Here is a 16,918-nt window from a genome sequence, read left to right as displayed (position 1 = left end):
CCCTCAGATTTTTTCACCACTCACCCTTTCGCGAGCCAAAACATAATTTTGTATTTTTAGAAGAAAACTAAAATTGAGTGTTTTTGAAGTGTTGCTTCCCAGCAGTCTCAATCCTTCCCGGAGGGAATCGTCTTCTTCCAGCAACTTTGTTTATTGCTAAGATCCAATTTCCTTGCCTAATCCTGAAGTAGTCATAAACCGCCGCGTGAGATCCTCAGATGTGTCAATAGAGGTTAATGAAAAGTGGATAGAAGAAACAAAACAACAAGCTAATTAATTCCATTTTCATCATCCGCCTGAACAGATGTGCTTAAACCTTTGTCTGACTGCTGGGCCTCGAAAATTCGAGACTTGTGTCAACCGATCAAACTGCTCAACATCCATTAAACACACCACGGAACGCCTTACCTGAGATGCGCCTCTCATCCCGAAGTCTGATAATTGGTTTGTGGTTAATTACCAAACTAATCTCGCAACCACAATATCTGCTGCAGACGCTGCCCACGCTTCTCGCTGTCTAAGCCTGTTGAGGCTTTTAATATTAGGGTTTTAATATGGCAGTAAATTATGATTATCATCTGCTAGCCTTATGATGTGAGTGTTTAATTGTTGTGATGAAATCTTCTTTTTCTTTTTTACTTCAAAAGTACGGACGAGAGAAATAATTGATTCTTGGATCTATTGTGATGCGGATGTAAACAGTTTTGAATGAAGTCATCTTTCCATAATCGAATATGAAATAATGCTGGTAGACTGAAAAAAAATAAATAAATACTGTATGTGCTTTGGTCATTTCTAAAGGGGGTGAATTAAAAGTAACGCTATAAAATATAATCTCCATATTGGCTTTAGCTAATATAATGAGACATGTCACATGATAGAGCTAAATGCATATTTTCATTTCCTCAGCATTTTGCAAAATGTCGGCAAATGTTATGTTCTAATTAGGGATCAAGTGGTACACTATGACTAATATAGAATTTGAAATGGTTTGTCTTACCATTGAATTCATTATTACTGCTATATTTAGTCTAATGTGTTGTGCAGTGTGCAGTCGATACACTTTTTTTTAATGTACCGTATTTTCCGCACTATAAGGCGCACCTAAAAGCCTTCAATTTTTTCAAAAGTTGACCGTGCGCCTTATAATCCGGTGCGCCTTATATATGGATCATTATTGAGCCGCAACAGGTCTCGCTGCCAAGACGCTATCGGTGACCCTGCACGATCGGTGACGCGCATGCGCGGAAGATCCCGCCATCTTGGATCGCTAGCTAATACCAATATTTTACCTCAGAGAAAATAATAAAACAGCTGTTTATTCATTTTGGGAGTTGTCAGAAAGCTGGTTTGTAAGTTTGACTGACATATCTGACTGTTTTGTTGACGTTTTCTTTAGCGCAGCGCGATCTAATGGATGCATAACGTAACCCCAGCCTCTACTGTAGCGCCTTAATATATGGAAAAAGTTTGAAAATATGTCATACATTGAAGGTGAACCTTATAATGTGGTGCGGAAAATACGGTACACATACGCAAATGTTGTTACTCTGTGTTGAGAAGTAGTTTTCCCATAATTCTGTTGGTCCCTTGCAAAAAAAAAATATATATTTATTAGGTATTGAAAACAATTAAATGGTGAGTTTGCATTTGAATGAGATTACAAAAACTCCGTATAGCAGTCCGAGGCAGAGTGGAATAACGTGACAATCATTGTGACATTGAATCAGAGTGGAAAATAGCAAAAATATAAATTAATTCAATTATGAATTATTCCTAAAATAGATTTTTTGCTTGGCAAGTGATCAAGCCCCTATTTTGGGGTTTCTGTTTGGTTACATTTTGAAATGTTTCGGATACTTGGGTCTCGTGGCTCCTCGCTTTGGGCTTGAGTGTTGGAGAGATCAGAGGCAGAGAGAGAAGCCAGATAAAAGTGAGCTGAGTGTGTCTGATAAAGCCACTTGCTAAGCTACTTAGTAGCTTTGAGAAATGAGAAATACATCCCACCTCTGCTCCTGCATCTTGGTCCAAACATAACATCTGACACTGATGGCACCTCAAAGCGCCCGGAAGTATGATTTGACTCCCGCGGGCCTAAATAATATAACTATTTGTGTGTTGCCTTTTCCCTGGCTTCCAGGTACGTGCGGGTATGAATCTTGCTCGTGTGTGTAAGTATGAAGCAGGAGCTCCAAAGAGTGTCAAAATAGCAGGGGGAGGATCTGAGAATCTAATAATAGATATTGACTGAGGCAGACAGAGAAACATCATAAACACATGCTAACAAATCAAAAAGATGGTGATGTGCCAAAACGCCAAGCTGCACTTGTCTCATCTCGCAGCGTCTCTAATAAGCTTCCAAAGTCTTGCTTCCTCTTCTCCTCTTCTTCATCACCTCCCCCACCTTCCTTATTTTTTCATCTTTAAAGCTTCTTCCTCTGTCTTCTTTTGTCTCATGCTGCGTCTCTCACCAGCTACTGTCAGTGCGGCATGCTGGCATGACTGACAGATGTCAGTTGAAAGGTCGAGGTTTCCCCACAAGGCGGGTGTCTTCTCCGTGTGGCTGAATGCACATGTGTGCGCGATTGTAGATCTGTGGGAACCGAAATAGAAACAGATGACAGATATCAGGTGAATAGCTATTTGTGTGTTTGTGCTTCTGCCGGGTTTTTTTTTTTTGTGTTTGCAGGACAAATGACTGCGGATTACAAAACGAGATGTCGCCACACAGCTTCCGTGAGATGATGTAGTATTGACATGATGCGACAAATTGGCAAATTTAGAAATGTGGATGAAAATAAGCAGTTGCATTATCAAAGGGCCGCGATTTCATTTCATGCAACAAAATACATATACCAATCACACACAATGAGAGCGTACCAGTAAATATGAGTTCTTTAATACAACAACTGTCAAAATTATTATCCAATATTGTTTCTTCAACAATCCACAAAAGTGTTTTTACCAAATGCCGACCTGATTTTTACAACTTTGTGTCGTCTTTGTTGCTACACTCTCAAATGATGGTGTGCCACAGGGATCTATTTTGGAGCCCCTGCTGTTTTCATTGCATTTGCTGTTTCTGGATTCCATGTTAAGAAAATTTGGTATTTCATTTCACTGCTATGCAGATGATAGTCTGATCTATGTTCTACTGAACAAATAAAGGACACTTATGTCCTGTGTAAAAGAAATCATGACACTAAATTTCTTGAACTTCAAATGAAAAGAAAATAGAAGTTATGGTGCGTGGTGCCACACAAAATTATAAATAAAGTTCAGTTGACATGAGTTTACATAACTGAATCAGAGTATAACACAACTATTTATAAACAGTATACATGCCTTACCTCTCATCAACTAGAAAGTTTGTCCTGGACTCAGTCAACGACTCCAATTTGGTGGTCTTAGGGTTTTTAGCAGAATGTATGGCTATTGAAGGCTTAACAGTATTTGAAGGCTTGGCAATCAAGTGTTTACCTGTCAAATGAACAGTTAATTAAATAAATCCCACACATTGTCCATAAGAAAAGTGAGTTTTAAAATGTTTCATTTTTACAACTTCTATATGTACTTGCCAATAGAACCAGCTCACCACTTTTTTTTTTCTTTTTCTTCTTTTTTTTTTTTTGAACTTTTTTCAGGGTCTTCTTCTCATATTGAATATATTCTAACGATGTGTACTATTTTTTTAATTGTTTGCATGTGTTGAAGATGTTGAGTCTGTGAAGAATACAACCTGTGTCAATAACAAATTAAAGAGTGTGATCCGGAAGATAGAAATGAGCTATCAGTCAAGTGTCAGGCGCCTTTGCGAGTCTCAACACAATTTACACCAGAATACGGTCATTACACCTTTTGTGAAGAGGAAGAATGAAATTAAGTGGTTTAGAGAACTTGGAGTAGGTTTTATATGATTCATTGTGAGAAGACCTGTTGATGAGGATAACCATTATGTGCAAAATAAATGTCAGTTTTTGATTGGTTTAATTAATAAGTTATATATATATATATATATATATATATATATATATATATATATATATATATATATTATGGGTGGTTAAAAAAAATCGATTTGGCGATATATCGCGATACTACATCGCGCGATTCTCGAATCGATTCAATAATCGGCAGAATCGATTTTTTATTTTTTATTTTTTTATTTTTTTTTTAGGATTCACACCTTGAGCATGGAAGAATGTTATAAGAACGGAACATTAAGCCTTAATATTTTATTTTAATGCTGTTCAAACATGAAACAGATTACAACCTCTATAAGACTGAAGATAAATAAATAATACATTTTCATATAAATCTTACACTCTACAAGCTTACTGATTAGTATTTTCTAAATTTGAATGAAAAAAAATCGCAACAATCGACTTATAAATTCGTATCGGGATTAATCGGTATCGAATCGAATCGTGACCTGTGAATCGTGATACGAATCGAATCGTCAGGTACTAGGCAATTCACACCCCTTATATATATATATATATATATATATATATATATATATATATATATATATATATATATATATATATATATTTATTTATTTATTTCAATAATGGACAAGTACATAAAAGTTTTAAAATGAGTTGCCGACACGCAGGTCAAAGATTCCAAAGTTTTCCTACATTACACTTTACAGTCAAGTGTTGGATCTAGACACTTCACTTTTTTTTTTTTTTATAGCACCTTCCAGACACTATTAAAATAAAGCAAGTCGAACGTTGACTTGGCAGAGCTGATAGAAGTTCAATTTGTGCAAGCACCATAGTGAGACAAACAAATATGGGTGTGAAGAGCAGCATCAGGAGATTTCATTTTGCCAAAGTGGAGCGAGAGATTTACTGTCGTCGTCCGCGCCGCCTCATAAAATGTCCGTCTGGAAACACAAGCAAGAGAACGGAGAGCTTGTCAATTCCTACCGTAGTGCGTGATGGCCCCATTCAAACGGCATTGATCAGGTGGGGAAAAAAATGATTAAAACATGCATTAGATGAAATAAGGCCCGGCTTTTGACATTGATTTACACTTGGTGCCCAGGGCAGAGTTTACAGCTGTGCTCCACAGTCCGCTGCTTTGCGCTTGCGTACCACCCGGGTCCATATGGCCCTGCATTTCTCTTTCATTAAACACGAGGCCTGAATGGAATTCAAGTTCAACGTTGTTTTCTGTCGACAGAGGCACATTTTCACATTCAATATCCTGACTGAAGGCAGAAGTTAAGAAATGTTCTGTGTATTAGATTCATCAATATTTGACCCCCCCCAAAATGTTGGACTCACAAATGTTAAAATCAATTGTGTTTTTTTTTTTTTTTCCTTCATTTTAAATATTTACGGCACATGTTGCTTTGCCAGCTGCACTGGTGTAACATGTTTTGTTATGGTCTAATGTTCAACAGTTTAATTTGTAACATTGTTCCAGCTATTTGTTTGTTACCAGTTACCAGCTGAACGAGTTGAATGCAGCGGTCAGTTCAACCTGTACTACGATCCGGCGGTACTGACAAAGAAGGTAGCAATTAGCGGGAGCAAATAAAAGTCCAATTTTGCGGGAGATGTTCGTTATACTCAATAAATTATAGTCGATAGAGAAATGTTGTGTTGGGGTTGCTGACATTGTTACTAGACACATAATATTTAAGTGCTTTGATCTATTTTATCCACTGTGAAGTCGTACGTTTATTGCCAGTATTTCCAGTTGCCTTTTTGATTTTTTTTTTTTTTTTAATACATAATATGGCTGATTAAGCTGCACAATCCCTGTCCTCTAATTAGAAAAGCAAACAGGCAGAGACTAAGCTTTTAATTATCAGTGGCTTTTGTTTGGCGATTGCAGCAAATGTGTTTCAAATAAATAAATATTGTCACCTTCCTAAAATAATGTCCTTTTTTTTTCCCTTCAGAAAACAGGAAACACTGAACCATATAGTGAGTATATTATATTTTTTGGTAAATTTGAATTATCTGTTTAAAGGCCCAGTCTGCCAGTTTCACCCAGGAAAAGGCACTTTTTAAATACAGGATTTAAACAAACAAACTACTTCTCAATTTACAGATCTGGGCTTGCTTTAATTTCTGGTGGTGATTTTGTCCTAAACCCCCATGCCCCCCCAAAGCCTGTATTTTGCAATTTTATGTTTGTTTTGTAAACAGCGGGACGTTTCTGTGGACAGACAGTGTTTACACCCCTCCAGCCAATCGCAGAGCGGGGGGGGGGCGTGTCGCAAACGGGGCCGGGCTAACGTGTCGGCTGCGTGACGTCACTCCCGCGGCAATTTGAAAGCACAAACGGATTTTTAATTTTTTTTTTCCAGTCACTCATTCACACATGTAAGCTTCTGTAAGTGAGTGAGTGAAACAAAAATAAATAAAAACAAACACAAAATGGCAAAATACAGGCTGAGGGGGGTGGGGGTTTAGGACAAAATCACCACCAGGCATTAAGAGAAGCCCATAACTGTAAATTGAGAAGTAGTTTGTTTGTTTAAATCCTGTATTTAAAAAGTGCCTTTTCCTGAGTGAAACCGGCAGACTGGGTCTTTAGGCAAAAAAAATAAAAAAATAAAAAAAAATAAATAAAAATAAAAAAAAAAAACATTTTTGTCATACAATAACCTACTATACCACTCCCCAATCATTATATCCTTCCTTGATTGTGTTAATTATATTACATGAAGGAATAACAAAACTAGCGCCCAACAAAACTGCACATATTTAATTTCCCCATCAAGCGCTACCTTCAATTTTTAAATTGTATGTCCCAGTGTCAGAGTGCCAGCTGCCACACAATGCCACCCAGTTGCTTGACGCTAATAAATCTTGCTTTATTGCTCGCTGGGTTTACAAACAAAGACGCCGGTTATGGCGCCATACGCTTTGGTCCGAGCAGGCCTTAATCAAACCGGCATGCTGATTAGCTGCCTTCAGACAATATTTCCCTCTGTCTTCCCTTTTCTGCCTCAATCTTTCCATCTGCTCAACAAGATCATAAATCATGGGCCGGCATTGTGACGTGTGTGACGGGATGTATTAATCTCATAATTAGAGAATGAAAAGGTGGCGCTAAATTTAGTCCGGCCTTCTGTCTAACCTTCTCCCATCTGAGCATGCTTAGTTACCCGATTCCCAATCATGGCAAGCTAAAACTTGTCATTTTTTCAGTGTGGTGAAAGGATTCACCAACAGTCTAACAATAGACAAATAAATAAATACATACATACACGGTGTAAAATATGATAGAGTTAGGGGTGTGAATTGCCTAGTACCTGACGATTCGATTCGTGTCACGATTCATAGGTCACGATTCGATTCGATACTGATTAATCCCGATGCGAATTTATAAATCGATTGTTGCGATTTTTTTTATTTTTTTTTACTCAAATTTAGAAAATACTACTCACTCAGTAAACTTGTACATGCACACTGTTAAGATTTGTATGAAAATGTATTATTTATTTATCTGAAACTTCAGTCACAACTGTGAGCCAACTGTGAGTATTTAACAAACAGGTTGTAATCTGGTTCACGTTTGAATGGCTTTAAAATAAAATATTAAGGCTTAATGTTCCATTAATTAATATAACATTTTTCCATGAATAAGGTGTGAACCCTAACCCCAAGTAAGACATTTTCTTGAATATTTTTCCATCAAAAATGGACGTTTAAAAATCGATTCGGCTGCCTATTGAATCCATACGAGAATTGCGTGATGTAATATTGCGATATATTGCCGAATTGATTTTTTTTTAACACCCCTACTGTACATTAGGAATAGTGAAGTCTGCCTGTGTGTTGTCCAAAGATTTGCTTGTGTCCATTCCAGGATCTACTTTTTATATATTTTTTCCAAACTCATCTGGGGAAAAACACTATTTTAACCATTTGTACTACCTGTCCATCAATTTCAAGCAGTCCTGATATTGTTGATCCCTCCAGACCAACACTTTCCCCTCAGGGTCTTCTGCCTGTGTGTGTGTTGGTGGTTGTACTGAGCGTGAGTCAGCACGTGTGTTGGGAAGGTTGGCGGCATTAGCGTCTGAATGAGTTTTCCGAGAACAACGCAGGGTGCGAACGCCTCGACAGTGGTCTAACAGAATTAGCAGCTCGTGATGAATGGTGTGCGAGAACGGCACTGACAGCCTGCTTTCGCGAACACACACGCCCGCGAGCGGATGTTTGTGTGTTTGTATGCGCCGTCGTGCTACGCGTGGTTCAAGGATTTTTTTTTTTTTTCCTAGTGAGGTAAACGGACAGGGTTAGGGTTAGGATCAGGATCGGTCAGGATCAGCACTCAGCATACTGATCACGAGGTTTACCCTCGCTCATGTTTGGATGTGCACAAATATTTTCCAGGTAATTTTTATTTTTTTTGTTGTTGTTTCCCCCGTTGGTGCTGTAAATGACCAAGCTTCACCGTGAACTTTCAAGTCCAATAGTGCGGGTCTGAATGATTTCTATTCACAAGCACAAGGCAAGGTTTTACAAGTGTCTATAAAAAAAAAAAAAAACAAGAACAAATATTAAGCTAAGGTTTGTTTCTGCAAGAGTAAGAGTGTAAATTTGTGGAATAATTTTGGTTATGAGCTGAAAAGATGCAAGGCACTTGCTGAGTTTAAAAAAAATGTTTAAAAGTAAAGTTCAAGAGCTTTATTTAAGTTTGACATAAGCTAGTACAATTGTAGCAATGTAATTTCTTTTTTATTTTTATTTATTTTTTCCCGATGTACCAGAATGAGTGTAATGGAAATTGTATATGTGAGTATGTGGATGTATTATTATCGTGTATTTTTATAAATTTTATGTATATACGCTATATGAGTAGGATCATATATTTACTCTTATTGAAATATAACCTATTGTATTATAAATGAAATGAGTTAAAAGATATAAGGGGTAGGACAAGATAAGTTTTCAACTTCTTCCTACTCCCTTTTGAACATGCAGATTGTTATTGACTGATTTTATGTTTCTTCTATGTTAAATTTTTCTTTTCTGCTGTCTCTTTGTTTGTGTGTTTATGCTGTATGTTCAATAAAAATTAAATCAAATCAAGGTTTTTAATTGAAAATAATTTCTGGTGAGTATAGCCGTTTAAAATTTTGTACGAGGAAAACGTGATGTTTATAAAATATCGTTTTTACAACAAGAAGTATCTAGCCTAACTGTGTTGGGCACTAATTTACTAAAAGTTTGTTGGTGCCAAAACAAGTGCAAACTCGATTGCTCATGCAAACAGATGTGGAAGCTGATCGAGAAACTGAGCAACCACCAGCATCGCATCTATCAAACACGATAAATTGCAGCAGAGCTCATTTTTCATATTCTGGATAAAGATGGATACATTTATATTTGGGCTGCTTGATTATGGAAATCATAATAATCACAATTGTGTTCGTAATAGTGAAATCACAATTATTCAGACAATTATTTTCTGATACAAAACAAGAAAATGTATATTTAACATTTTTTTAACATTTAAAATTATTCAGACAAGTACAATTGTGTGAAACACGATAATTATGTAAGTTCATTTTGGACCAAACAAGATTTATTAAATTAGTCATTTTAAAAAGAAAAATGTGCAAATATATATACATTTAAACACCCCAAAATTAGTATTAATAATCTTTTTATTTTTGTTTATGATTATGCTGATTTTGTAATTGTGGAGTGTAATAATTGAATTTGTAATAAAATTTCGATTGTCATTCACATGGAAACATACAAGGTGATTGATCAAACCTGAGATGATTTGCGATGGTTGATTTATTCAGCATTCAATTTTTGAGCTTCCAAAAATCTAAACCTGACTTGAAGCCATTCACAAGAAGGTGTCATGCCTTATCACTTTTGATAATAATCTCCTTCCAACTCTACATTTCCTTGCATCTGGCTCATTACAGTGCACTATGACAATTGTCTGGTGCTAGCCAGAGACATTTTTGGGCAATTTTGTGTGATAGTCACTCAATATCAATTAAATCGAACAATACATGTTTTTTTCTGCAGTCGCTGGCTTCGGCTTCCCCTAATTATTAAATCATGTTTTTTTTTACTCTTACTAATAAACATAGAAGTGGACATAATGTTGAGTTAATTTTTCTGTCACTACGTGCCAATTAGTGTTTCATGTTGGACATTGGTGACAGCAACAGTGCATCTTTTCAAATTAAGAGAAAGCTAATTAGAAGATGAAGCAACTTGTGGACTCCTGCCCGTTTTGTAGGTTGAAAATGAAATCTTTGGCACCTTTGCAGAATGTTTTATGTCTTTATTTTGAGAAGTTTTATACTGATGTGCGTTGTCGTTATTGACGTGGCTTTCCAGCAAACAAGCCAGAAATAAAACCCGATAATGTTACAGGAGCTATCTTCTGGAGTTGCTGAATAAAATATGCCTCATGTCTAAAGAGCAAGTGACTTGGAGGCGTTCCAAGTGACAAGATGGACATCCACTCAGCTCTTGGCTCTCAAAATGGGTTGGGAGTGCCTACGCAGACCCCTTTGTGAGTTGAGGCAAAGTGCTAATCGTGCCAACATCAGTCAACGGATTTCGGATGGATTCGGAACTTTATTTAATATGACATATTTCCGGGAAAATACAAAAAAAAAGTACATATTTCCCTAAAAATAAATACAATTTGACGTAAATAGTAAATGAAGATTTATGTAGGTTTTTACAAAGCCCAACATTCAATTATTCTAAAACGTATTCAGACGCATTACTGCCACTATTAAAGTATTAAAGTTATTCTTTTAAGTTTTGAATCTTGCGTGCCATTGTGACCAACAGTTGAAACTGGATATTACACACTTTCAGTTTTGAAACCATAGTAAATACCGTATTTTCCGCACTATAAGGCGCATTGCATTATAAGGCGCACTTATATCATTAGATGGTGCTGCGCTAAAGGGAATGTCAACAAAACAGTCAGCTAGGTCAGTCAAACTTTATTAATAGATTACAAACCAGCTTTCTGACAACTCCATTCACTCCCAAAATGAATAAACAGCTGTTTTATTATTTTCTCTGAGGTAAAGTATTCGTATTAGCTAGCGATCCAAGATGGCGGGATCTTCTGCCGATCGTGCAGGGTCACCGATAACGTATTGACAGCGAGACCTGTTGCGGCTCAATATTGATCCATATATAAGGCGCTCTGGATTATAAGGCGCATGGTCAGCTTTTGAAAAAATTGAAGGCTTTTAGGTGCGCCTTATAGTGCGGAAAATACGGTAGTCCTCGCGTCAAACATCCTGAATGCTTTCCGGGTGCCTACATGCTACTTAGTACATTAGCTAACAGCAGAGAACATAGATACTGTATGCAATAAATAAATAGGGAGCAAACTGTGTTGGATCAAATCGTGTTTTTGGGCTCCAGTAAGTTAATTAAGTTCAACTCAATGAATTCTAATCTCACTGCCCTATGTATAACCCAATCACGTCCTTCTAAGAATCGGTGCAGTGCAGCAGAAAATGCACCTGCATTCTTACTTCCAAAATGAGTAAATATTACATATCTGTATGCACAATGGGAACAAAAGGGACATCTGCTATTTTATGAACTGTTCCAGTGGGATTCTTCTTTTTTTTTTTTTTTTTTTAAGTCTATTCATTCGGAAGAGAATTTGTGAGCCCACAGGCTCATATTCTCTATTGCAATTTATCCCAAAACTTTACTTTTCTACGCCAAATTCATGTATCAGTGTTCATACAGTAATTAATAAAAAAAAAAAAAGTCCTTCTAAGCACAAGAACAGAAATGTTGAAAATGTCTAAGCTGTAGCATTGTGATTTTTTATTTATTTTATTTTTTTTCAGCCTCAGAAAAAAACAACACCATAGCCTTATCATGCCTTCACAAATCCTTACAGTTGGAATTAGAGTCAGGAAGGTGATATTCTCCTGGTATCCAACAAAGTCACAAGCACTAGTAATTGCTCACAACGTGTTCAGACTGCCACACAGTCCAGTGGCAATGCACTTTACTTTTTTACACCACTCCATCAGAACCTCGACTTTAAGCTTGGTCATATACGGCGATCACACAGCAGGCTTTAGAAAACCTTGCCATGAAACTCCTGCTGCACTTTTTTTTTTTTTTTCAGAAGTTAATGCTAGAGGAAGTTAGGAACTCCTAATTTAGAGAGTCAGCAGAATGGTGGTGACTTTTACGCTCCGCTGTATGTCCCTCAGTGCTCACTGATCTCACTCTGAGTTTATGTACTCTCTAAACGCCTTGCAAAAAAAAATACCATTGACAGCTGACCATGGAACATCTAATAGGGACACAATTTCTGACTCGTGACAAAAGGTGGGCGGCCGTTTAGAAATTAGTGACAGCCAGGCTATTTCATTGAGATGACACATAAACATTCAACGAAGTTGGATGAAAAAAAAACGTTGCATTCTGGATGACATTACAAAACATTACAGTCGTTTATTGTGTCTAATTGGCAGCATGTCAGTAGTGATAATCATCAGGTAAATGCAGCGCGCAGTCTAGTGATGTATCATCGTCACCGCGCTTTTAACTCGCCGCCGACTATACGCCGCTGCTGTGATGGAAAATTTAGTGGGCTTTAATGGTCTCTCATATCATCATCAGATATAGCAGCGAAAGCAAGAGGATGGGCGGCAGAGCGAGAGACGCAAAAATGAGAATGAGTGATCATATTTACCTCTGTATGGTGCTTCAAAGAAGCTTTACTGAAACTGAAATGGTCAGAGCTTTGCTCCCATTGTAGGATAGTGTACTGTACTTTGTGTATACTGCGGGATCATGAAGTATATGTTTGTGTTGATCCCCCTTCAATACATTTGGTTGAGCATTCTTTACATCGTTCATTTGCAGTTTGTTTTTATTATTCTTACTGTTTCATCATTTGTCTTGATTCCTCTTAATGTTTTTTTTTTTATTTCTTTTTTTCTCCCCTCAATTCCTTCCCCTCCAGCTTATCTAGATGATGAGGAGAATGAGGATCCATTTGGAGACTATGTGATCAGTAAGTCACGACTGCTTATAGCCTCTCTACAGATACCCAGCCAACCCCGGCTTTATCTGTGTTTATTATTACGTGGTTGTCTTTCCTTTGCTGTTGTGCTTCTGTAATTGACTCCTTTTGTCTGTTTATATAGTTGATACCTGGATAATAGAGCCTGTTGCACACCGTGTAATAGCTTTTATCTAGGCTGGCAAATGTGAATATAACATCATCCTGCAGTCTGTTGAAAAGCCTTTTTTGCAAACGATAATTGCTCATATTGTTATAATTGTCATAAAATTCACATCTCCACACCACTCGACATTACGCCGTTACGTTTTGCTCAGATGCCTCGCTGAGGAAAGTTATGTGGATTTCGGAAAGGATGGGGAAATAATTGTTTGTTTTGCAGTTACTTGATCAGAGCTGGGTAGAGTAGCCAAATATTTACTCAAGAGTACTATTTCCTTAGAATCAATTAAAAGGAGACAGTCAGTAGAAGAGTAACCCTCCAAATGATTAGCGCAGGGGTGTCCAAACTATGGCCCGAGGGCCATTTTTTGGCGGCCCGCGGCAAATACTAAAAATAATTTTTCAATGCTGTTTATTAAAAAAAAAAAAAAAAAAAAAAAAAAAGGGTGGATTAAACAATTCTAGCTAGGCAAAGACACAAGTTCGCAGCTAATAATTCAGTTCCAGAAATAAAAATACTTTCATTCACTTGTTTCTTAGTGTCAACGTCCAATTTGTGAAAACATCACATTAATTAATGGTTAATTATTAATGAAAAAAAAAAGTGTGAAAACATCACATTAATGGTTGTTAAGTGTGGTCAGTTGACGGCCGATTGTTCTTGTGGTTCAGAATGTCAAGTTGGGATCAGCTGCTGCTCAGTGGCGAGGCATATCGATTATAGTGGCACACAGGGGTCACTATTTGCCTTGTGACTGTTAGTAGTTTTCAATAAGTAACTGTACATTATATCAACAATTTATAATTGTGTCATTGATTTTTACCATGTTTAACACATTCATTGCCAGACCAGCAAAAAAAATGCATCATTTGACGTCTTTTTCCGTCAATGGCAGTGAATGAGTTAATAAATAACAAAAAAAAAATCAAAAATCAAAGTGGCCCTTGCAGCTTTCTATTTTTCTGTAGGTGGCCCTCAGAGGAAAAAGTGTGGACACCCCTGCTTTAGCGTAAAAGATCAGTCACTTCAGATTTTTTATTTTTTTTTGCATGAACATCAAGTAGAAAAAGAGTGAAAATAGTGTTATTTTGTCTAAATTCAAATTAAGAGGCTGTTTGCGTAATTTTCAGAAGGAACAGTTCCATCCCCGTCACTTTATTATTCTAAAATACAAATAAAATGAAATGAGAATGTGTGTCTTCATTAATAAAAGATAATCAAATGTGGTTTGTTTGTTTTTTTTTCTTTCAAAAAAGGAGTCTGGGCTGTTTTTTTTTTTTTTTCCAGTTTCATCTTCTGCACAGTAATTACAAGAGACAGATGTGTGTTTTTTTCTTGTAAATTAGAGCGCCGTTGCCCAATTGAGAGTGGGCTGAGCCGAGAGTGAAAACACAGAGAAGAGAATAAGGCTGAGGTCTTATAGCTTCCAAGAAAATCAGGGATGAAGAGAAAGGATAGAGTTAAAAGCAGATGATAGAAAGAGGATCAAGTGGCGTGGGCAAGATTTTCGTAGACTCAGCCAGAGGAAGGTTAGTAATGGATAAAGGGGTGGTGGTGTGGTGGAGGGTGGGCGGTTATAAGGAGGAGGAATGATTGAGAGTACGATTGAGATTTAACAGTTCGGTTAAAGAGATGGCTGCGGATTAACATTCAGCGACTGTCTGCGAGCGCCCGGATTATCTCTGAAATCCTGCCGAGCACTACGGGGAGTCCAGGGGGGGGATTGAGACCTATACCGCCAGGCCTCTCGCTGTACGTGTGTCTCGGTGGAGGTGTGGCAGGTGGAATGCGTCTCGGATTCCAGCTCCCCCACCAAGCGCCATTCTAAGTAGCTTGATATATCTGCCCCACAGGTGGCATGAAGAAGGTGTTGGGGGGGGGCAATGTTGGTGGCATTTTTTATTTTATTTTTTTTTTTAAATCGTAATGGCCCTCAGTTCACACAGGTTTACCTCCCAGACTCCACTTTTCCTCTTATGTTGTAAAAGGTTAAAATTCTGCAATCGATGATAATAGTTGCACACATTTAGCTTCAGACAGCATAGAGGAGGAGTCAATAAGTGGCTCCACACAGAGTTTTAATCCATATCGATCTGTGCCCCACGCTGGCTCATCGAATGGAGCCCAGTGCTGTGGGGAACCACACAGTGTGGCGAGGCGAGGCGAGGCGAGGCGAGGCTTGGCATTGCCTCGTGGTTTCTACTGTGCTGTCATTTGTTTATTTGAAATAGGCAGGAAGTGAAACACTGCTTGATACGTAACACTATGACATCGAATAAGGTCTAGCACAGGGGTGTCAAACTCATATTAGCTCAAGGGCCACGTGGAGCGAAATATATTACCAAAGCGGGCCGGATTGGTAAAATCATGGTATATAACTTGAAAAAAAATTGGCGTCAATTACCGTATTTTCCGCACAATAAGGCGCACCACATTATAAGGCGCACTTTCAATGAATGGCATATTTTCAAACTTTTTCCATATTTAAGGCGCTACAGTAGAGGCTGGGGTTACGTTATGCATCCATTAGATGGTGCTGCGCTAAAGGGAATGTCAACAAAACAGTCAGATAGGTCAGTCAAACTTTATTAATAGATTACAAACCAGCTTTCTGACAACTCCATTCACTCCCAAAATGAATAAACAGCTGTTTTATTATTTTCCCTGAGGTAAAGTATTAGTATTAGCTAGCGATCCAAGATGGCGGGATCTTCTGCAGATCGTGCAGGGTCACCGATAGCGTCTTGACAGCGAGACCTGTTGCGGCTCAATATTGATCCATATATAAGGCGCACTGGATTATAAGGCGCATGGTCAGCTTTTGAAAAAATTGAAGGCTTTTAGGTGCGCCTTATAGTGCGGAAAATACGGTATGCGGATACGCGGGGCTCAACTGTACATCTATTTGTTCCAAAAAATAACATGAATGCAAATGCAAAATTACCAGTAATTGAATTTGTGTCGTATTTAACACGTTTAGGTCGGTCTATGATTTTATTTGCCTTTTATATTTGTTTGTTTTTAACATAACTTGAGGTGGTGTGTAAAATAACGACCAGGGCAATTCCATGTACAAGTTGCATTGCTTATCTGAAGAGTGCTTGTGAAATCACAAATGTATATGTTCTGATTGTGGCCAGCTGATGAATTGGTCCGACTCCTAATTTTTTTATAATTTTTTTTACTTTACAAAATCATCTCGCGGGCCGGATTAATCTCCTTTGTGGGCCTGATCCGGCCTGCGGGCCGTATGTTTGACACCCCTGTTCTAGCACAAACTGTTAATGTGTGGTAATAATTAATTAATTAATTATTAATTAATTAATTAATATAATTAATAATTATAATATTAATTATAGAACACCTTATAATAATTAATTATTATTAATTATGGCAAGTCCCACTAAATCTCTTGGAATTTTAATTCTTTGTTTTAACACAGGGCAGGTGTCCACATAAGGCAAGACGGGAAGGTTTTGGAAAACATTAAAAATAAAAAATAAAAAAGCTTGAAAAGATCTTAATCATATCTACTTCATTTTAAAATTAAATTTAATTTAAAAATTTTAAAGCATTTACACTTGCGGCTGACGTCACTTTTTATTGGCAGCTTATTCCATTTACGTGCAGCATAACAGTTAAATGCTGCTTCACCGTGTTTGCTTTGAACACCAATTGACCCGAGTCTGCAGTAAGGCAGTGCAGAGGTCCCCATAATGCATT

General features: G+C 37.5%; 1 protein-coding gene across 16 annotated transcripts in view; it reads left to right on the top strand.

The window, feature by feature from the left end:
- LOC144026350 (teneurin-2-like) overlaps positions 1–16,918 on the top strand; it is a 269,697-nt gene that overhangs the window by 79,194 nt on the left and 173,585 nt on the right. For 11 of the 16 annotated variants that reach the window (XM_077532992.1, XM_077532991.1, XM_077532983.1 and 8 more), the window contains one exon: positions 12,973–13,023. The exons of the other annotated variants lie outside the window; for them this stretch is intronic. In XM_077532992.1, coding sequence (XP_077389118.1) covers positions 12,973–13,023 — 51 coding nt within the window. The remainder of the gene's footprint in view (positions 1–12,972; positions 13,024–16,918) is intronic. 16 annotated transcript variants of the gene reach the window in all.

Source organism: Festucalex cinctus, chromosome 9, assembly GCF_051991245.1.
Source record: "Festucalex cinctus isolate MCC-2025b chromosome 9, RoL_Fcin_1.0, whole genome shotgun sequence".
Classification (NCBI taxonomy): Eukaryota; Metazoa; Chordata; class Actinopteri; order Syngnathiformes; family Syngnathidae; genus Festucalex; species Festucalex cinctus.
Note: the sequence above shows the minus strand (reverse complement) of the source record. Positions and strands in the feature narration are given on the sequence as shown.